The sequence below is a fragment of the Strix uralensis genome, chromosome 1 (genome assembly GCF_047716275.1).
Source record: "Strix uralensis isolate ZFMK-TIS-50842 chromosome 1, bStrUra1, whole genome shotgun sequence".
Lineage (NCBI taxonomy): Eukaryota > Metazoa > Chordata > Aves > Strigiformes > Strigidae > Strix > Strix uralensis.
In genome coordinates this window covers 122,318,580-122,340,509 of record NC_133972.1, presented here as the reverse complement: position 1 = coordinate 122,340,509, position 21,930 = coordinate 122,318,580, and the positions used below count along the sequence as shown (strand labels likewise).

At 40.3% G+C, this 21,930-nt stretch overlaps 1 protein-coding gene across 4 annotated transcripts; it reads left to right on the top strand.

Moving 5' to 3' along the window:
* The first annotated feature begins 823 nt into the window (after nt 1–823).
* USP14 (ubiquitin specific peptidase 14) lies at nt 824–21,242 on the top strand. 4 transcript variants are annotated; one of them, XM_074879168.1, is made up of 16 exons: nt 824–1,069; nt 3,709–3,854; nt 4,497–4,529; nt 5,749–5,853; nt 8,102–8,205; nt 10,299–10,357; nt 12,269–12,399; nt 12,706–12,786; nt 13,558–13,637; nt 15,185–15,299; nt 16,600–16,665; nt 16,995–17,087; nt 18,025–18,153; nt 19,212–19,272; nt 20,278–20,385; nt 20,511–21,242. In XM_074879168.1, the coding sequence occupies exons 1-16, from the start codon at nt 1,054–1,056 to the stop codon at nt 20,660–20,662; spliced, it is 1,479 nt and encodes a 492-aa protein (XP_074735269.1). In that variant the 5' UTR covers nt 824–1,053; the 3' UTR covers nt 20,663–21,242. The 4 variants fall into 4 exon arrangements, with proteins under 4 accessions (XP_074735269.1, XP_074735259.1, XP_074735277.1 ...); XM_074879158.1 differs by having other exon boundaries at nt 12,706–12,792; XM_074879186.1 differs by lacking the exon at nt 824–1,069 and adding an exon at nt 1,101–1,492 and having other exon boundaries at nt 12,706–12,792.
* The last annotated feature ends 688 nt before the right edge of the window (nt 21,243–21,930 follow it).

The following is a 21,930-nucleotide window of genomic DNA, read 5'->3' as shown; positions in this document are numbered from 1 at the left end:
AAACGCAGACAACCGAACGGTGGCAGAAACTCTTAAAGCTGCAGCTGTTGGCTTTCTAGAGGTGCTAGCTAGGAGGGGTCTGAGGAAAGGATGTTTCTTTCTGGCATTCTCTTCCTTTTTGTATGTTTAAGCACTGCTTTAGTTTCTTTAATCACAGCCTAATACTAAGAGCTTTTGCAGAAGCAGTTGAGACTCATGTCTCCACATCTACAGTTTTTAGTGTCTTTAAAATTGTTTTTCATTGTTCTGAAGGCTGCTGGCCATTGGCATCACACTCACCCTTCAGTGCTCCTTATGTGTTATCTATCACCAAGTCTTAAAATAATTGCTGGTAGATTAGTCATCCCCCCCTCCCTTAATAAAGTTCTTCCGTTGACAATCTTTTCTCTTACTCCCCCTTTTCCTATAACCCAAAACGTATTTCACCCCCACCAGCCTTTTCTTTTTTTCATGCCCGCCGCCTTTGTGCAACCCCGGCTGTTGGGCAGTCCCCCACCACGCCCACAGACCCGTCTCAGCCCTTCAGCACTCCGCCCTCCCCGCCGATGCTCCGGTTCCCGCCCGTTGCGGGGAGCGGGCCCCCCTCCGCCCCCCACCCGCACCCCTTACGCGGCGGCTCCGCGCCCGGTTCGCACGCAGCAGGTTTAGCCGCTCCTGGGCTTTTTCCTGGCGGTTTCTCTTCTCCGGTCCGAAGGGCAGCACCCCCCCGCCCCGCTCCCCCGGGCCCTCTCAGCCGTTACCGGCCGCGCCGCCCGCCCCACCCTCCCGCCGCGCGGCCCTCGCCACGCCCCGCCCCGCCCTTCCGGCGGTGCGCGCGCAGCCCGCCCCGCTTCCGGCGAGCGGGCCCCGCTTGCAGCGTCATCCTGAGGGGCCGGTTTGAATGAGACCCCGAGGCAGGGAGGGCGGGAGAGAGGGACGCGCCGGAGCCGTCGCTGCCGCCATCGCCCGCCCGCTCGCTCTCTCTCTTCGCTAACGTCGCTCCCCGCCGCCCTTCCGCTTCCCTGCCGCCACCGCGCTCTCCCAGGACACGGCGCGCCGCCCGCCTCCTCCGCCATGCCGCTCTTCTCAGGTGAGCCGGCCCCGCCGCTCGCGCCCGGCCGCACCGGGGGGGGGGAGCGCAGCGCGGCGCGGCGCCTACGGGTGCCGTTGCCTCAGCGACGAGCCCTTCTGGGTGGCCCCGCCGCCCCCCGTCAGACCCTTCCCGCCGCCGCGCGGGTGGAGGCGGGCGGTGCCTCCTGAGGGGCAGCGGGAGGCTCCTTTGGCGGCCCTGCCGCTGGCGATGGGCGAGGGGAGGCCCGGCCCAGGGCGGCCTCGGGAGCTCCCTGGGAGGTGCGGCCCGGCCCGGGAGGCGGCCTGGCCCGCTGGGGCGAGGGGAGAGCGCTGTTCGTGGCCGGGAGGGCCCTTTCGGGAAGGCTCGCTCCTGCGAACGGGTGTCGTACGCCCATCGCGTGCGATCGTACCTCGGCGTTGCGCTTTCTCGGTTTGTACTAAGGTGAGTGTTGCTGTCAAGTGAGCCGTGATTCTGCATCCGCGCCTCTAAATTTATTTGGGTGCATGCACCTCCGCTGTTTTAAATCTATTTTTTCCTAGTTAAAACCAGAGGAGTTAAAATTTTCTGAAATTGCATCGCATCCCACTCGCCCTCCTTGCCGTGAAGCAAAGTTTCTAGCGAAGACTGCAGTGACACTTCTAGGACCAGTTACTGGCTTGTTTATGTTTCACAGGTCTGGCCTCTCGGGGCTTCTTAGTATGTGAGGAACAGGTTGCAGAAGGCCTCAGTATACACTTGTGGACCTGTTTCTCCGCTATTTTAATTGTGCTTGGCAAACTGGGATCCTGATGTCAGTATAACAGGACTTCTCCTGAATTCTAGGGCATCTGTATAAGCTGTGTTTTCTGTTCAGTGTGGAAAATACGTCCTTCCTTTTTCTAGTTTCCATTCTTTTCAAATTAACAATTTTCTAGTTTGGAAACTTTTGGTAAAGTTTTGGTTGCAATCTCTGAAGACTATCATGCTCTTCAGTATCCTCCTTTTGAGTGCTGAGTTGTCAAAACCAGTGGCACGGCAGATTAATAATTGCTAATTATTTTGCATGTTTAGTGGTGGATGCATGACTGTTCAAAAATGCAAAATTTAAAAGACTGTGCAGCTGACTTTTGTCGTTGACTGAGTGGGTTGTCTTCCCAGAAAATGGGAAAAGACTTGTGCTTGGTAGATCTTAAATGTGTTTTTTAAAAAATCAGAAGGTTGGGCAAATCAGAAGGTACTTCTTGCTAGAAATACCGAAAAGCCGGTCATTTGAGTTGCTTTGTAGGCTAATTTAGACTGAGCTTTGGTTATTCTTCCTTATTACCCATCACAAGCATGGCATACATCTGAAATCTGAACCTTCTTGGAAGGTTTTTTTAAATAACAACTTTTAAGGATGTTGTGTTAGAAAAAAACCCTAGAGTTGCTGTAGTATGTTTACTTAAAACCAAAGCACAGGCAGAAGGAAGGATATGGTTTTCTTAAAAATACACTATTTCAGCCACTTACTGTGCACATAGGATATTACTGTGCATTATATTTTGCAGATTTTCAGCAAAAGTGCAGCATGCTAAAGTAGCCTTGTGTACCTATGATAGAGATTGGAAGTGATCACAGATGTGTAACTGTTCTTTAGAAACACTGTTTATTCCAGGCATTTTTGTCTGCTCTTGGTTAGTGCTGGCTTTACCAAAGTGAAGCTAACGTGCCTCTGTGTCGTTCTGCCTAATGTTTCTGCTGGCGATCCTATTTCCAGAGTCAAGAGTTACATTTTGCGTGACCAAATTTCACTTCTTAATTCCAGTCCTGCACCTATACAGGGGTCAGGGCTTCTGGAGCTGCAAATGCAAATACATTTTAAAATAATTTCCCATGTATTCTGCCATATTTTGCTTTGTCTTTTCATTTCCAATTCATTGTTCACCCACCAAACCTAGCCAAATCTAGTGATGTGCACAGAAGCCATCCACAGAAGGCGACTCCTTAGCCCTTGTGCTGTTGTCTGTGTTCGCACGCAGGTATGTTGTTTGTGTGAACGCTGTCAAAACTGAGGAGGGTAGCAGTGATGGTGTTGTAAATGGCGCTGTGAGGTTAATTTTCCATTGAGAGGAAGCAAGAGGTCTGTTATGTTATGGGTCTTGTCTTGATGGATGCTTACCTCCCCATTTAGCTCCACGTGAATGATACTGGTAGGCAAAACTACAGCTGTCAGTTTCCTTGCTTTTAAAGAACATGGTATTGTTTGCTGTTGAAGGAGCACGGAAATGCTATGGAAAACTGAACTGGAATCGCACATATGGACTTCCTTTGGAAATTTGTTTGCAATCAACAGTGCCAAGAGATTGAGAGAGTTGCTTTCGAGCTGCTTTTGTGAAGATTTGCCCAAAGAATTTGTGATGCTGTTACACACATTTATCACTTGTAAAGTTCCCCGGTATATGTGTTGATTATTATTGTTTTATAGGATATTTTTAGACTTGTTGGAAACAGCATGTTCTGATGACTGAGACACCTTGTAGAAAAAGTGTCCTTTAGCTTGATTACTGACAAGTTTTAAGAGTTAAAACTGAATGTTTTGAGATGGTGTAAGGTCTGAAATTTGAAATACTGGGTTGATCATGGTAATTATGTTCTTGTATATTAGGAAATAATCTAGTTTCAAACCATTTTATTTGCAGTTAACGTGAAATGGGGAAAAGAGAAATTTGATGGTGTGGAGCTTAACACCGATGAACCTCCAATGGTCTTCAAAGCCCAGTTGTTTGCACTGACTGGAGTTCAGCCAGCTAGACAGAAGGTTATGGTTAAAGGAGGAACTCTGAAGGTAAAAATCCATGTTTTTTTCATATTATTTCTAACTTTACTACATTATAACATAACGAGCAATGACCATATTTCTGAGTGTTCCTTCAGAAGATCTTTCATTGTATGTGTTAAACTGACTACACTTCTCAGAAATAATTCTGTATGATTCATTGCCTACTACTAGAAAATAATAGTGAAAGGTTGTTGCTAAATGGTTGGGAGATACACTGCTGTTTTTAAACACTTCTTCACTCTTTTATACCAAACACTACTCTGCTTGGTGGTTTTTTTTTCTCCGTTCCTTTTTAATGTTCAGAATCTGAATGCAATTTTTTGCTTTTTAGCTTGTTTGAGAAAAGTTTCTCCGGCGCTACTTCACTGGGGGCTTATTGGTGTAGTGCGATACAGGCAACTTTCCTACAAAAAGTTGTTTGCATCTAAGCAGTGTTGAACAATAGATGAAGAACTTAATTGATGATGATGAACTTGGCTGCTTTTTATTTTAGTCAGACAAGTCTTGATGATGTGTAAATAGTTAATATTAAATCTTGGATGAAACACAATTGTATATTTAGCAATATGTGATTAATATTAATGAAGGTGCTTGCTTGTCTTTTGCTGCAATATAATTAACTTGTCTTTTATTTCATTTCAAATACAGGATGATGACTGGGGGAACATAAAAATAAAGAATGTAAGTTCTGAGGAATAACTAAATTTTACCAGTTTGGTTTTTATTTTGGCATTTAAAGTAAAATTTAAAGTTCTTGCTGTTTCTGTTTGAATGGGTAACACTTCCTTAAAAATCAGACCTTGATGAAAAATAATTTTATAGTTGTCATACCTAAGCATTCTTACAAAGTTCTCACCATTGATTTGTAAAAAAACCTTTTTTGGCATCAGTAGGGAAATTACACCATCTTCCTGAAGTACTTGGGAGCATTTCCGTCCGTCCGTCTGTCCTTTCCGTCTGTCCTTTTCCTTAACAGTGTATTTTTCAGGGCACCAGATAACCATTTTCTCCCCCTTTGATAGATCTTATTGTGTAGAGCCACTCTGTTGAGTGCTGAAAAATTCCTTTTCCTTATGCTAGTCCAGCAAGCATGGTTAACTTGATTGCTTCCCCCACCCCCCCTTTGAATGTTAGTCCCGATGCTAAACTGTGACAAGGTAATTTTGGTTATTTTTCACTTCTCAATTAATTTAATGTCCTCAGAACTTTCCAGACCAAAGGATGGCATTTCCCTTCCCTCTTCCTTTTCAGGTGGAAAAAAACCCATTCCCAGCTCAGAGCTGTGGTCCTCATTATTGCCCACATCTGTGTGAAGTGTTTCCCCAGATTCTAGGCTAAAGATGAGGGATGTTTTTGTTGGTTGTTTAGAGAATTCTGAATTTGAGAACTTGAGACTGTGTCATTTGAGAAGCTCAAACATTGCAGCTTCTTTCAAATCAGAATTATGCTGTTTGGTTGTCCTTGGTTCCAAGGTATTTTCTAAGTCTTAAGGGAAAGAGGAATATTTGCACTGAAGTGTCAAAGATGCTCGATCCCTAGTGGTTCATCAGGAAGGGAGCTTTCTGAACACTTCACATTGGGGTATTCCATAAATCTTAAATCTAGCCCGATTGGAATCTTGCGTTATCAGCTGCTGGCAAGCTCACCGGGCTCAGTGGAAATGTCTAGCACAGATAATACTGTGGAATTGTTCTCAGTAAGTACTTTCTAGACAGCGAGAAAGTTAAGGTATACCCTTAAGAAACAACAGTGCGTTATCAGCTCTGTAAACTAAGAGAAAGATTGTGTTTATTTTGGGGGAAATAGCTGAAATATGTCAAGAGCTTAATGATTTTATTTATTTTTTTAAGCTGAAATAACTGCCTTTAAATACTTATTACAATTTTTATTGTGTTTCCAGGGGATGACCTTATTAATGATGGGTTCTGCAGATGCGCTCCCGGAAGAGCCAATTGCTCGACCTGTCTTTGTAGAAGACATGACAGAGGAGCAGTTGGCTTCAGCTGTAAGCATATTTCAAACTTTGGTTTCTTGTAAACCTTTGAATAATGGCAAGTTTTTAAAATGCTTGCAGTTGCTTAAAAGTGAATTTTGAAACTGTAATGTCTATTTAGCATTGTCGTGGTTTAACCCCAGCCAGCAACTGAGCATGACACTGCTGCTTGCTCACTCCTCCCCTTCCCAATGGGATGGGGAGAAGAGTTGGGAAAAGAAGTAAAACTCGTGGGTTGAGATGAGAATGGTTTAATAACTAAAATAAAATATTATTATAATAATTGTAATGAAAGGGAATATAATAAAAAAAGGAGAGAGAAATACAACCCAAGAAGAGACAAGTGATGCACAGTGCAATTGCTCACCACCCGCCGACTGATTCCCGAGCAGCGACCTGCCCCTCCCAGCCAGCCCCCTCAGTTTATAGACTGAACACGATGTCCTATGGTACGGAATAGCCCTTTGGCTAGTCCAGGTCAGCTGTCCTGGCCACGCTTCCTCCCAGCGGCTTGTGCACCTGCTCGCTGGCAGAGCAGGGGAAACTGAAAAATCCTTAACTTAGAATAAGGACTACTTAGCAACAACTGTAACATCAGTGTGTTATCAGCATTATTCTCACACTAAATCGGAAACGCAGCACTGTGTCAGCTACTAGGAAGAAAGTTTTACAGCCAAAACCAGAACAAGCATTCATAGCTCCTGAAAGAAATGCAAATTTACATTGATGACCCAATGGCAGCAGTGATGAGAAGTCTGGAATTTAATTTAAAAGTCATATAACTAGTGCTGTTTTTTCTTTAAGCAGGCAGCTTAGTAAATTTTCTAAAAATAGCGTTGATGATGTTTTTAAAGACAAACCCATATTGCCCTTGCTGTATTAGTGTCCTGAACTTTGCCTGAATAAGGGCTCTTAGATGTGCAAAATTGTTTCCTGCCTCCTTCATATCTGTGAAGGGAAACTAGTTTTTGTTTGGGGTGGGGTGTGTTTGGGGTTTTGTTTGTCCTTGCTAGTAGTATTAGGTAAACTTTTCTTTCTGAAAAATGAAAATAAGTTTGACATTTCGTGGAATAGATTATGTGTTTTCCTTTATGGGAAGAGTATAATTAATCTATTTTTTAAAATGAAGTACTTCTGTTTGAGTTGTTTCCTTTTTTACAATTTGAAAGGCTTAATTTTCTGATCAGTCATTTGAACTAGGAGCTCTTTGTCATACTTAAAACAGTTGCACAATTGTTGTCAACTGTGCATGCGGAATAGGAATACTTCTATGCATGTCTGTGTGAAAATGGATCGGTAGTTTAGGGCTGGTTTTGTGCTTCAGTATTTAATGCTTTCCATGGCACTAGCAGATGAGGGATGTTTATGTATTTCTTGACTAACCCTATACACAGACTTTGAGATAGATGAGAGGCAAACAGGGAGACAATTCAATGTCAGGTAACATTTTGAAAAAGTTGGCCACATTGCATTTCTCATTCAGATTTTGTTACAAGTCAAAATTCAGTTGTCTGTACGTGTATTCATTAAAAATGGAATACACAGCTAAATAAATTATCTTTTCCTAAAATAAGTACATGGTATTGGTGTACAGTACTGCTTTAGTTTCATTAAACTACATGCTTTTCCCTGACAACCACTCAAATATGCAAGATTAAAAGTTAAGAAAAAAAAAACCAAAACTGCTATTATATTGTGATTTATAGTTGGTTTTGAAACTGGTTAGTTTAATTACTAGTTGGCCTTCACATTTGTCAAAACTTTAGAAATTCATAAGTTGTCTGAAAGGATCAAATTAATGATCTGTTGCAGACTTCTGGAGAGGAGTTTATATAATGCTTCTGTTTCTAACTATGAACTTCATCACATTCGGAGTTTTAGTGAAAACTGATTTTAATTAGAACAAATGTATTCATGTGGAAATTTCATGGAAATAGAATTTTAAGGTCAAAACTAGAATGAGATTATAATTGAACTTTCTGAGTGACTGCCTGCTTGAAGAATATGTTCATTAAACTAAACATGCACAGGAAAAACCACAAAGCATTCCTGAATGTCCTCTAAAAGCACCGACTGGTGAAATGATTAATATGATCAGAAAATGGATCAGGGAAACTTCATAAAGTTTGACGGAACATTCCAGATTTTACACATCTCTGATCATTCCTTTTCTTAGAATTTGATGTGAAATTATAGCATTTATACAAAAATGGTTGCACATCTCTCAGACTTTGAAGCACCCCTGTAAATTTTTTGGTAGATGGAGTTACCATGTGGATTGACAAACCTTGGCAACACTTGTTACATGAATGCTACGGTTCAGTGTATCCGCTCAGTGCCAGAAGTGAAAGAGGCCCTTAAAAGGTAGGATTCAGTACAAAAATACCATGACTAAAACATTTTCTTTAGCTTAGGAAATAGATATTTTGTGGAACGATCGTCTTAATACTGGTATGGATTACCATAACAATCTGTTATTTAAATCTATTCAAGATTAGCATAATGATCGATTAAAGTTTATCCTGTGACTGTGTTAGTCTGTACTTTTTAAAGAACATAAGACTATGTATTTGTTGGAACTGGCCTTTAGTGGGAGAGAATGTGTTTTGTCTAGTTAAAAAATAGTTCCTATCAAGAATTGTTTAAAATGCTTAAACAAGTTACTGAACTCCTAACCCTGTTTGCTGGTGTTAGTTTCTATGGTCTTGTTCTGTAGAAAATAAATGTATGGGAGTCCTTTGAGGAATGGTGGGGGTTTTTTTGATGGCTTTATTGCACAATGTGTTTTCAGCTATGAAATTCTGATGTTACCAACATTTGGTACTTGGAGGTACAGTTGGAAGCTCTGAGATAGGACCATGGGCGTTACTGTGCAGCAAACCAGAATAAGCTGGAGTTACTGTCGTGTAGATGTGTAGGGAACAGGAGACGTGCCCTTATGGAATTTGTTTCATTTGTTATGATGTAGAATAACATTTCTGAATTTTTTTTGTTGTTATTCTGGACTGAAATGTCAAAATGGGCAGGTTTTTTGGTGAGAAATCCACAAGAAACTTGGAAATCATGAAGGCTAGGTTAAAGAATACATGGCAATGTAAGCTTGAACTTGTCCTCCAGATAAATTATAATGAGAGAACCATCAGTATTTTAAAAATGTGATCATCAGGTAGAGCATTGCCATCTTAGGGTTAACATAATTCCTTCAAAATATGCTGCTTTCTTGATACCTCGGTACCCAACTGGATATAGGTTACTGTAAACGCTAGTTATTAAGTAGTTATAATTTTTTTTTCATTCTGTTAGCAGGTGAACTTTAATTATTTAGCACTGAGAACTATTTGTGAAGTACAGAAACTGTTTTAAAGCTTTGTCTTGTTTTTCAGTGTTGTCATTTTAGGAAAGTCTCATTATTTCCATGTAAAGGACTCTGAGTTACTGCACTGAATCAGAGTATTTGACATATTTAACATACCAAATGTCAAAATGTACCCTATGAAACTGGCAGACTGCAATACAAGATGTGGCCTTATTGTCTGTGGGAAGTCAGATTCGCAGCCTCTGCTTTCCCCTGGAGACTTAGCCTTTATTTGGTCTTCCTGACTTGATGAGTGTGGAAGGGTATATGGCAGTAGGAGAGAGGTGAAAGGACTCACATGGGAAAGCTTACTATTATGGCTTCATTTCTCACCAGCTGCTTCATTGATCTCTGCAAGGGTATTCCCTGTTTTGTAGCATGTCAGGGGGAAAGTTTCCTGCTCATCATCTAGCAATGGACAGAATTTTTCAAGTTCAGTCGGAGATTAAAGAATGCATGAGATCCTCCTTTTGCTTGAAGGCTTGTATATGCTTAGAAGAGGCCATTCTGTTCCTCATGCAGGTGGTAAATTAAAAAATCATTCAGAGAAGAGGGGTAAGTTCTAGTAATACGGGTGGACTCCCATACTTTTTCAGTGTAGGAAATATCTCCCAAGAAAAACATCTTGCTCTTGCTGTTTTGCTTCTGCTGTGGAGGCAAGAAGCAAGCCTGCCCTCCATATCCATGCATTTTTTCTGCCTCTATCCTTGAAAATGATTTTTTCCTTGTATCTGAAGAAGCAAATGTTTCAGAAATGGGGTAGCTTCTATTAAGACTTTTTCTCAGTTCCTTTAAAAACAGATTGAGTCTTTGAGGCAACTGGATTAAGGAAGCAGCAGGGATGTATCCAGACTTCTCAGTCTGCATTTATTTATTGTCTCACAGATGCCAGTTTTCCTTTGTTTCCATGCAGTGCTTGCAAAATAGCTGAGACTTTGAGGCAAGTTTGAGTAAATCTTATCTTCGGTTACTTCTGTTTTGGTGATTGATTTCTTTTGATACATTTGAATACATCTAGGTGCTGCCTGCTTTATGATTTAAAAACCTGTCTGCTCTTCTCGATTGTGTTTAATTGCATACAGATCATTTTCTTCTCTTTTAGGTATGGTGGTGCCTTAAGAGCTTCAGGAGAAATGGCCTCTGCTCAATACATTACTGCAGGTTGGTGTTTAGAGTAGAACAGAGGGTTTTAGGCTAGTGTGTGATTTCCTGCTAAATGCAGATGAAAATTGCAGTTAGAGCGCTGCGTATTTTTCTTTAGCGCATACACCTTAGAAATTTCAGATCTGCTAGCAGTGGAGGATTCATTTTGCTACGTCGTTAATATCTTTAAAGGTTATTCTGACCGTGGCTGCAAAGCATACATCTCTGCGTATTACCCAGCTGCACACTAGGAAAAATATATTCAAGTGTGATCTAGGCTTAGATAGAAATCATTCCTCTCTCAACTGCTTTTTGTGTAGGCATAAAGTAATTGGAACTTCCTAAAGCAGACTCCATCCATCTGTTGATTTGATCATTTTGTGTAGAAGTATTTTATTGTGCAGTTGTTTCACTTAATGTCAGGCTAGCGCCATAATCCTAGAATATGTATTTCATTGATTTTTATTTTTTTTTAATGTGATTTATTGGCTGAGCATTATTGTTAAGGTGGTATCTGATGCTTTATCAGTGGTCTTAGCCTTTACCCTAAAGATCCAGTTTTCATAACTGAAATAGAAAGTAGTGTCTTCAAAAGGAAAGTTACTCTTTGTTGTGATCTGGGTGCTCACAGTATGGGAGCTCATGATGGCCCCGTATCCTCAAGTTCTAACTAGAATTCTAGTTAGACCCCTTACACTTGAACAAGGGTACTACTTGTCCACTTTTTCTTTTTTTTACTCTATTTCATTGCCCCACTAAGATGCTGGGCCAGGACACTGAGATTTCTACCAGTCCATTTAAGGAAAAACAAAACAATATAAGGAAGGAAAGGTCCAGTTTGTGGGTATGCCTGCTGATCGAATTTTGGGGTGGTAAGTTCAATGGTTACTCTGTACAACCATGCCTGCCCCTCCCCTTTCACTGCCTTTACTTCGTGTCCCTTGTGTTCTTTTTAAGGTGACAGCTCTGCTTTTTAGGAATCTTAATAGTTTAAGTAATTTGTAGTCAATTCTTTGATGCTGAGCTGGTCAAGAACTCCTGCATGACACTTATGGCATTTTTTTTTTTTAATTGCTGTGTCATATCAGTTGTCCCTCTTATCAAGGTGAGTGAAGATACTTCTTAAAGAGAGGAAGCAACTGACCTTGGTTCCCTGTAATCTTGCCTATATTTACTTTTTCAGGAGTATCATTCATTAGTCTCTCCACTTGTAAATTAATGACCTTGCAGACTGTTGCCTACCTCACAGGATGGTTGTGAGGTTTAACAGGTGTCTCTGAAGTGATTTGTGGATTTAAAATGTTGTAACCTGGGTAAATAAGGCATAGATAGTAGTGTGTCTGGAGCAAAAAAGAAAGCCATGTGTATTGTCATGCAATCAGTAGCATTCATTGAACTGCACATAGTTATGAACTCTCTGCACGTATGCATACACATACTTGTTTTCCTGGGTCTTAAATTAAGCATGAGTATTTTCTAGATATTTTAGTTGGGAAAAATGAAAGTTTTTCCCCAGTAGGTGAAGCTTAAGCTGCTCTGGGGGACTGATTGTGAGTGCCTTCTGGTTTCTCTAGGTGTAGTCCTCTTTTGGAAACACTGTTCCTCAGATGTGTTTCAAATGAAATCTTAACTGCTCAAAAATGTTTGGGTTTTTTTTTTCTTCTCTGTTAGCAGCCAGGAAAGACAAGGCACTGTGTGCCATGCTCTCAGAATTGTCATCTTTACGCTTGAAAAGTCATGTTCACAAATGAGATCTTAGGTGCACCTGTTATGCCTCCTGGAAAATTTGGTCCTGCTTTGGAAAGATCAAATTGGACACTGTTAAATGATCAGTCTTTAAATGTTGCTACTGTTTTACTATTCTTTTTAAACTTCCTGCCATGTTTTAATTGTTTTTCCACTTCTCAAAGCATTCACTTTTTCTTCAAGCTCTTAGAGACTTGTTTGATTCCATGGATAAAACTTCCTCCAGTATCCCACCTATCATTCTCCTGCAGTTTTTACATATGGCCTTCCCACAGTTTGCAGAGAAAGGTGATCAAGGCCAGTACCTTCAACAGGTAAAGACCGATTACTAGCTTTTTGTTTAAAAATTCTATAGTATGTTGGAAGTTGAGAACAAGAATATTTAAGAACTTTCCTTCTCCTATGAAAATAATTAATCCCAGTAAAGTGTTTGCTTTTCTATCACGTAGAAAAGTTGAATGCAATTATCAAGTGCTAGCTTTGAAAATGTATGGTGGAATAGGGAGAAATTCTTAATTAAGGAATCCTTACATCTGGTTTTATAGTGTAAAGATCGATGGGTTTAATATTACAAAATCACAATGCTACTAGTCAGATTTAATGTTCTGTGCCTTTCCTAGGATGCCAATGAGTGCTGGGTGCAGATGATGAGGGTACTACAGCAGAAGCTGGAAGGCATAGAAGGTGATACAGTTATGGAGGTAATTGTAGTCTTACTCTAACCAGAGTTAGGATTTATAATATTGTACTTGTGATTGACACATTTTTTGCTAAGGATTATCAGTTTTGTGAGTTCTTTAACATGTGTCTATAGTCCAGTAAGTGAAATTGCTTTCTGATGTGTCTGATGAGCATAACGCTGCCTATGTCCTGTCAGCTGCGCTATGGAGTGAGCCATAGGAATACTTTCCCTTTGGGCTTTGTAAGGCCTGTGTTGGACCAGGGTGGTGGTGAGTGTGAGTGTGCAGCAGCTGCCACTGGTAACCTGTGAATTTAGCACATAAGAACTTTTTTTCTGAAAAAAGTGTGCTACAGCATTCTTGGCTACAAGAACGCTATTTCAAACATAACTAGCTTAATCAACCTGATAAGAAATTACTTAAAGTTTTTCCCAAGACTTTACCAGACTGACTGTCTTCTTTCTCTGTAAACTGTTTTCTGGAGAGTCTTGGCAGTGGAAAAAATCTGATAGACTAAAATTTAAGACAGGTTTAAGTTGGGGGGCAGGGAGGTGTGAGCTTTTGATTGAAATCTTGCTTGCTAATATGCTTCGAGGTGGCTTTAACAGCATGCTATAGATGCATTTGTTTTGAAACTTTTGTGCTGTGTAAGGAGACTGACTAGGAGAAAATGCATCTGTAGAAAGGTGGAGGAATAGGCTTTGAAGAATTTAAATTGGGTTATTTCGTCTGTAAAGAAGACTGTCTTTACATGCTATTTAAAGTTACATCATAAGAGAATTTGTTTTACAGACAGACTCTGGAGCTACAGCAGCATCATCTAAAAAGAAGAGTTTAATTGATCAGTTCTTCAGCATTGAATTTGAAACAGCGTATCCTAAAGACTAAGGCAAGACATAAAGAATGGTAGTAATTCCACATTTTAGCAGTTGAATGCAGAGAGGATGAAAAGCATTATTCAGAATAGTATAGAAAATACTGGGGTGTGTTGGGAAAGAGGGGGAATGATGTACTGCAGAAGTACACAGAAGTTGAAGTTAATGTTGGATATACTTTGAGAGAGAGGATGTTGTGGGGAGGAAAAATGGTAATGGAAATCTATAGAAAAAACCTCCCTGAATTTAAATACCAGATTTCTTTTCCAGAGAAGATTGCCAGTTATCTGCCTCAAGGGTGCTGACATGTTTTATCCAAATAAAAGTAATTATCATCCTGAATAGCCTTTTTTGGCTTGTAAGGGAGTGTTGCTCATGTGCATGTTTAGTATGCCAAGCATAAAACGTAGCTTGGTTGATTATTTTTTTTTTTAAGAAATAAATTAGATGCACACTGTTAGATGAGTAAGAAACTAATGCAGCTGACAACTTTCTAGTAGCTTTTTTTTATAGCAAGAACAGAAAGCGTATGACCTCATGGGGGGCACATCTCATGCCAAGTATTACTCTTTTCCTGCTTCTCCACCCCAAAATCTTGGCTGTTGTGAAACTGACCAGCACTTTTAGAAAGTATTATACTCTGCCTTTTGCTTGTCTGAAATAAGGAAACATCCCCTCAAATGAGATACTGTATCTCACAGCTTGATAGTAATGAAGAGTAAAGGCCTTTTTTAAGGTGAGAGCCATGCATCTCTGTCCCTGTATTGTGATGTTTGTTATCCCTGAAATAGCTGGGAGGAGCAAAATGAGTAGCTAAGAGGAATGCTGCACAGGCCAATGGCAGGAGGAAGAGGCTTCGTAGAAAAGTCGTGCTGCAAGGCTTCGAAGTGTGATTGTGGCAGCATTTGTAAAATAGATGCATTCAGAGCAGTCAGAAAAATATCTAGTTAGAAGGAAGTGGATGAGAAAAAAGGATTGGGGTAGAAGTATGGAAAAAAAAGAGGTTGGACAGAGTGATTAGAAGAATGTGTAGAAAATAATGAAGAAATGGACTTCATTTCAGTGAAGAGGACTGATAGAAGGCAGATAAAGCAGGCTGTGCGTGTTGAAAGAAATTAGAAGTCTGGCCAGCAGCAGGAATAGAACAACTTTTATTAATTGTAAGCAACAATGGAGCATAATGTTGCAGGAAGACTTCATAACTTGGTATTGGCAGCCAGTTATTATGATCAGTGTTCTGGGGGTTGGAGGAGGGAGGGGGAAGAAAGAGCAAAGCAGGCCTCACAAGCTTAAACGGTGATTAAAAACTTGTTTTACTTTTTTTGATATGTTGTTTGCCTCAGCTACCACTTGTCATTAGACATGAAGGAACAGATTGGTTAGAAGGAAGGGCCGTTTCAAATCTCTTTTTGTACTATGAGAAGTAAAAGTACTACTGATGCACAAGCACAGGATTATCTTAAACTACTGTGCTCTTCAGCATGTTTTCACTAGAGCAGTAGTTCAGCTCTTGGTGCATGATGGTTTTCCTTAATTTTGTGAAGCATGAAATGTACAGAAGCTGAAGAAGAAGAGGTAACTAAAGGAAAGGAGAATCTGCTTCAACTCAGCTGCTTTATCAATCAAGAAGTGAAATACCTGTTTACAGGACTAAAATTGGTAAGCCATTACAACTTCTATTTAATTGAAATTCTAAATGATCTGTGTTTTTACTCTATCACATGGAATAGACATCTGCTGTCCAAGCTTTACAAAGTTCCAAGACTTTTTTTTTTTTTTTTTTGGTGTTTGATGGGAAGATGGCAGTGAAAATGAATTGCATGTTAACGTAAAGCAGGCTTCAACAAAGTGTTTTCTTGACCGTGATGTGGTCTTCCCCATGCAGGTAACCAAGTGCAAGCCAATTTGCTACTTGTTTGTTCAGCTGGCTTTCACTTGAGACTGAGCAGTATCATGGTTTAAGCATGCTGTAAATTGTTTCCCAAAAGTCAGTTTTAAAATAGGGTGGCATTTTTGTTGCTAAGAAAAAAAAAAAAAAACAGATGATGGAACAATTAAATTTCATTTACAGATTTTGAAGGGGGTGTTATTTTCCATGACAGAACATCATCTTTAAACCGTTTATTTAAGTAGAACTTCTTAAAGGTCTATGCTTTTTGTATATATATTTTTAAGTTTTCAGGTTTTTTTGGAGAATCTGAAGGAGCAGGGAGAGGAGCTACTACAAAACCTTTGTAGTAACTGCTCTTGCAGAGTATTTGTGTAAGAGCAGGGATGGAGGCAGTGGTCTGGTTTGTACAGGACTAGACCAAGTTGTATGGTTCTCGGATAGTCTTTGTATTTGCTTTTTCTTTTTTGACAGAATTTAGAAGGAAATGTAAGATAAAATAGTTAATGCTCACAAATGAAAAAGATTACAAAAAAAGAAACCTCACTTTCAGGCCTGAAAAGGTCTTTTAGAATTCTTAACGCTGGATTGTCTGTAGCATGAGTCACAACACCAACAGCCAGGCCAGTTCAGGGAATTTGGAAGGGTCGCAGGAAGCAGAGTACCATCACGTGTCTCCTTATATGCAGCTCTGTCTGCTTTAGACTGGGAGCTGAGAAATGTGCAAATATTCCCGTCACAAGAAACTTCACACTCTCTGTAGCTGTGTTCCAGGCGTGACGTGACACATTCATAACCAAATACAGTTGCAAGTTCTACTCCTGTAGAATTAAACTTTCTGCAGAGAGAAACTTAGTGTTGTCAGGGCTCAGGAATGAGCCTGGAGGTGAACAAATGAATGGGCATGGTCTTTCTGCCAGGGAATTTCAAAATTCTGTGTGTCGTAATGGCTGATAGCAACGGAAGAGATCAGCAGAACAAGATTTAGTTTATGGTTTGTTTATCCATGCTGTGCTTTTCTTTAAGCTGAGTTTTATGATAAACGATGTGTTATTAACTTTTTTTTAACAGCGTCTTCAAGAGGAAATCACCAAACTCTCTCCAACACTGCAGAGAAATGCACTCTATATCAAATCTGTGAGTGGTACTTCTGGTGCTCTCTTTATGATTCTTTTAACTGTTGTCAATTTTCTGTCCCAAAACACAAAGTTATTGCTGCAACAGCATTTGATTATGTTTATAAAGCATCTGAATATCCTCTACCAAGAAATTTAAGACCAGTTAAAAATTACTTCTTTGAGTACACTACTATCCAGAGCTTCAAAATAAGAGGCCTTGTTATATTTCTGTGTGTTTGTGTACAGGTATGTTCCCAGAATAGCCTGTAATTTAGGATGAGCGGTGTTTAAGGTGTAAAAGATGTGCGAATATCTAAAGTAATAGCTTTCTGTGTATTTTTCTTCTAGTCTAAAATTAGTCGCTTGCCAGCGTACCTGACTATTCAGATGGTTAGATTTTTTTACAAAGAGAAAGAATCAGTGAATGCCAAAGTTCTTAAGGTAAGTTTTCTGGATTGAAGTTTGAATTCCTCTTCATGCTTTTCAATCAGTTTTTATTATAGGTAGATAACTAATACTTGAAGACTGTTTGCTAAACTGTTTGCTTTTAAGCTGTGTTTTAGAATATTAACAGTGCAGTTTCTTTGCTTAAGTACAAAGTAGCTTTGTTTGTGATGATGATGTGTGGCAAACTATACTACCAAAATAGACTGGGGGAGGAGGTAAGGGACAGAAGTGAATTTGTTCCTATGCTGTTAGAATGGTTTTTTTTGTCTCTTCACCAGTCGTTCAGAGGAGAATGTTTCATTAAGGAGAGGACCATGCTTTCAGTCACTGGGTGGTGTTGTAAGGTTAATGAGAAATGTTTATGCTAACAAACACTTCCTGTATTAGTTATGTGAATTGTCTGGCTTTCTGATTTACAAATGCAAGAACCAGCTGCAAACAGCTAAATGTTCTGGTTTTGCTTTCTGTTGGCCTTGGCTGATAGACCTCCTAGGCTGCCCAGGGAGCATCGGGATAGACGATGCCCGTTCCTTACAAGAGGAGCAAGGGAATAAAGATTGAAGGCACGTGTTAACTATTTTAGAAGATTGTTTGGATAACACAAATTGACATTTTTGCGAGTGTACAGTCATTCTACAGCATTTTTTCCTTAGGCCTGCATAGGTATTTCTGTAGTATAAAAGTATGACAGCTAATAATAAAGAATCTGAATATTTATACTGAATATAGTAATTTATAATTGTTTATACTGAAACAGACACTCTTCTGTGAAAGTATTTAGCCCTTCAGGTAAGTACTGTCAGCAACATTTCAGTGGATCAATGTGATGAGAGTTGCATTTAATTGGACTTGGTGTTGTCTTCCCATGGGAGAATGCTTTGATGTGGAGTACCAAATTATGCTAATATTCTTCATGCTTTTTACTTGCTAGGATGTTAAATTTCCTCTTATGTTGGATGTGTATGAGCTGTGTACGCCAGACCTTCAGGAAAAAATGGTTTCTTACCGATCAAAATTCAAAGATCTAGAAGACAAAAAAGTAAATCAACAGCCAAAGAATGTAAGTCTTCTGTCAATTTCATGGATGTTTTGATTAAATAAGTCATACATCTGAAATTGGGGTACCAGTAAAGATTAGAGAAGACTTGATTTCCTTAAACGTATTGTTCTCTTATTTAGCATTCAAACTCCTTGGCATTGAGCTTTAGATCTTTTGTGTGTATTTGGTATGACTGCCTGGTGAGAAACGGTAAATGCTGTAGACAAACACATTGCTTACATTTTTATTTCAAAATGTATTAAAATGTAGTGCTTCTGCTTACTAGTGTTATGCCTAAAGGTTTTCTGTGAATAACACAAAATTATTCTTTTCAAACATTACTGCTTGCTGGTGGGTCACTTGTTCAGTGGAGTATAGGGTGCTATTTCCTGCTCACCAACTGGAAAGGGTTGTACAAGGGAGTACTGTGTGTCTGACTGATATGTTCTAGTGAGCTAAAAGACTATTCACTAAAAACTGGGTAATGGTTTCATCTCCTACCTTGTCTACATATTCTAAAACTGACTTGCCTTTCTTTAATGAAGAAAAAAGTAAATGAGCTAAAACTGTACTGTTTTAGCCAATTTTTTTAAAGTTTGCTACTCTTTTCCTGGCCTAACTGCTGGCAGTTTCATTTAAACATTTGAATAAGGCTTGCATCTCTCTTTACACAGTTAGGAGCAAGGGAAGAGTGCTATTTTAAAAGAGAAGGTATTGGCACTTTGAGATCTTTCTCTGGTATTTTCTTGTTGTCACTTCTGCTGCTAGCAAGTCCCTAACAAGGAATAAAATCTTCAATTGTAGAATTGTTTTTGCGCTCCAAACTGTAAATCTGGTGTGTAAACAGACTAGGCAATGTGTGCTAAAATGGTTACATACTTGCTTTAAAGAGTGGTCTTGTTTAGATGAGGCTGTTGGATGTCTGGCTAGAAATAAGGTAATGGAACTTGTTTCAAGGTGAACGAAAAATATTTAGGCTTAGGAACATCTTTAAATGAATGGAGAGTTGGTATTTGGTCTGATTGTGCTAAAGCTTTCTCAAAACCATTCTACATTAATTTGCATATTCTGTTCTTTAGTCTAGTAAAAGTGATGGTGCACAGAAAGAAGTTAAATATGAACCATTTTCTTTTCCTGATGGTGAGTACAGGGAAGTAAATCTGTTTTAAAGTAACTTTCTGTTTACTCATGTTTAAGTGGAACTGATGGTGGCATATTCTGAAAACCCTGGTTATTTTTAATGCCTTTGAAAATTAATTTTCAGAAACTGACAGAAATTTAAGGAATGGAAGGATTAGGCAAGTCAAAATGCTTTTGAGATAGTCAAAGACAATTGTCACCATCTGACAAGTTGATGATACATAGAAGACATGTGCATCAAAAGACATTTTCATGTAATGTGCAATTGTTTTGTACACTTCCTTGTCAGTGGGTGGTAGAAAGCCGAAATCAAAACAAAAACTTAAACTGGACTTTTAAAACTGCTGTGGTGGCACTTCTGTTGCCTTAATTTGGGGGGCTTTGGGGGGTGAATGCTTAGGGCATTCAAGCTCCAATGTTAAAGACACTGTGCAGAAATTATTTTGGAGGTCTTGTTTACCCAAATTCGTTACCATTCCATGCTTCTGGGGTTTGTGTGAGAAGTCGGGGGGGCATTGACTGACTCGAGAGCACAGTGGAAACAGGAGAGTCTGGAGTGTTGGCGACTGTGACACCCTGCTTGGTATGTTCAGAATTAGCCTGTTTTTTCCACTGAAAAATCAAATGGCATCATTGAAGTAATGGCAGAGCGGTTGAGCCGCTGTACCCGAGTAGTCTCAGCAGCATGGCGGTGCAGCCTGGCTCAGCATGGTCATGGCTCACCCTGAATGCAGCAGCTGCTGGTGCGTGAAGGAGGTATTGAGCTTTGCATTCTATCTGGGTTATGTATTTATGTTGTGAAAACAGGCACCATTCTCAGTTTCCTGAGGGACTATCCTGGCTGAAAGCTGCTGCTCTTAGTCGCAGCGATTTAGAACTGTGCTGTAAAGGGGGTTTTACACAGCGACAGTGGCTACTGCATCGTTGGTTTATGTGCTGCTAAAAATGCTTTTTAAAACCATTCATGTAAGACTTGCCTAACTCTTTTTTTTCCTCTTCCTGCAGATATTGGTTCTAATAACTGTGGCTATTACGACCTGCAGGCAGTGCTAACACATCAAGGCAGATCAAGTTCCTCTGGGCATTATGTGTCTTGGGTTAAAAGGAAACAAGGTAAAAAAAAGTAATAAATTATAGCACCATTAACCACCCTTCACAGCTTCCCTCATTAAAGGGGCTGTTAAGCATGTTTCAATTTTTATGTACTTAAATTACAAGTAATCTTCTTCTTCTTCCAGATGAATGGATTAAATTTGATGATGACAAAGTCAGCATTGTTACACCTGAAGATATTTTGAGGTTATCTGGGGGTGGAGACTGGCATATAGCTTATGTTCTACTCTACGGGCCTCGCAGAATTGAAGTAATTGAAGACGAAGCTGAACAGTAGTCTTCAGTTTTAGTCATTCTGCCTAGGTGTGAAATAAATGTTGATTACTGATCACTTCTTTAACCCCAGAGCTTTAGCAAGTGGATAAATAATTTCTTCAAACCTTTTCATGTGAAGAGGGATGTTGTTTTAAAACTGATCCATGTACCAATTTGTCACTGCTGGACTGGATTGCCCACTGTGGTGGTGACAATACTTAAAATAGCTTTAATGTCTTGCAGAAGATTAATTTTTTTTAAATGAGCCTCTTCCCTGCCCCCCCCCTCCCCCAATGTCATCAAGTATTTATTACACACCTATTCTCACATTTGTTACTCTTGCATGGTTTATACCACAGTTCAGTAGCTGTCCATCCTTTGCCTTACCTGGCAGTTTTGTTAGGAAGGTAGAAGAGAAACACTTGCCTTGTCGCGTAACTCAGTGCTGCTGCCCATAGCCAACAGCCATGGCTACAGTCAAGTATTTGTCCAGCCTGACCTGCTGATTCAGTCTGTTCTGTTGCTGGCATCTCATGACTTCAGAATAAATTGTGATCAACAATGTGTCTCCATTAAAAAAAAATTCATGTCTGGGTAGCATAGCTAGTATGTGTTTGTTTTCACTTCTTGGGCCACCATGTTGAATGTCTTAAAGCAGTCATGTAATAAAGCCACTTTTTTTGAAGCTGTAGGGATTTAGCTCCTGGCAGTAGATAAGTGGTGGCTGGAAAAACAGGCTTTGCTTTCTTAAAGGTAACTTCTGTTCCATCCCCTCAGAGTGCAGCAGCTGTACACTGTGGGTGGGAGGCTGCAGTTAAAAAGTATTTCTGTGTTGGCTACAGCCAGGAGAGTGCTGGGCTATCCACAGAGCTCTGCCTTGCTGTAGAGGAGCTGATTTTTGATGTGTCCCAGTCCCTTCCCTGTTCAGGTGAAACAGCTCCCAGTCTGTCTTCACTAACAGTGACCATGGGGAGAGTTTAAGTGTGCCTGGCTTGCTCAGAAAGGGCCCCCCTCACCCTCCCATGGGGACATGGGCTGCAGCTGTGCCCTTCCCAGGGCCTTTTTCTGCCTTACCAGGTGCACTGCTGGTTGTTGCTCTGCCTCCCTCACTGCACAGCTTCCCAAAGGATGAGGCAGGTGTTTCATTAAATGTTGGATGGTGGCAAGTTCCACCTGTTAAAGAATCCTCAGTGCAGCAGAGGCTCTTTTCCTGTGTAGCCCACAGAAATAGTACAGGTGCTTGTTGTGCCTCCTGTTTGTTGAGGAGACACACACAGGGCCTGTGCCTGG

Excerpts from the sequence above, each read along its gene's own strand:
- USP14 (XM_074879158.1), top strand. Across the intron at positions 16,666-16,994 it reads ATGCACTCTATATCAAATCT|TCTAAAATTAGTCGCTTGCC; the intron begins GTGAGTGGTACT and ends TTTTTCTTCTAG. Across the intron at positions 18,154-19,211 it reads TAAATCAACAGCCAAAGAAT|TCTAGTAAAAGTGATGGTGC; the intron begins GTAAGTCTTCTG and ends TCTGTTCTTTAG.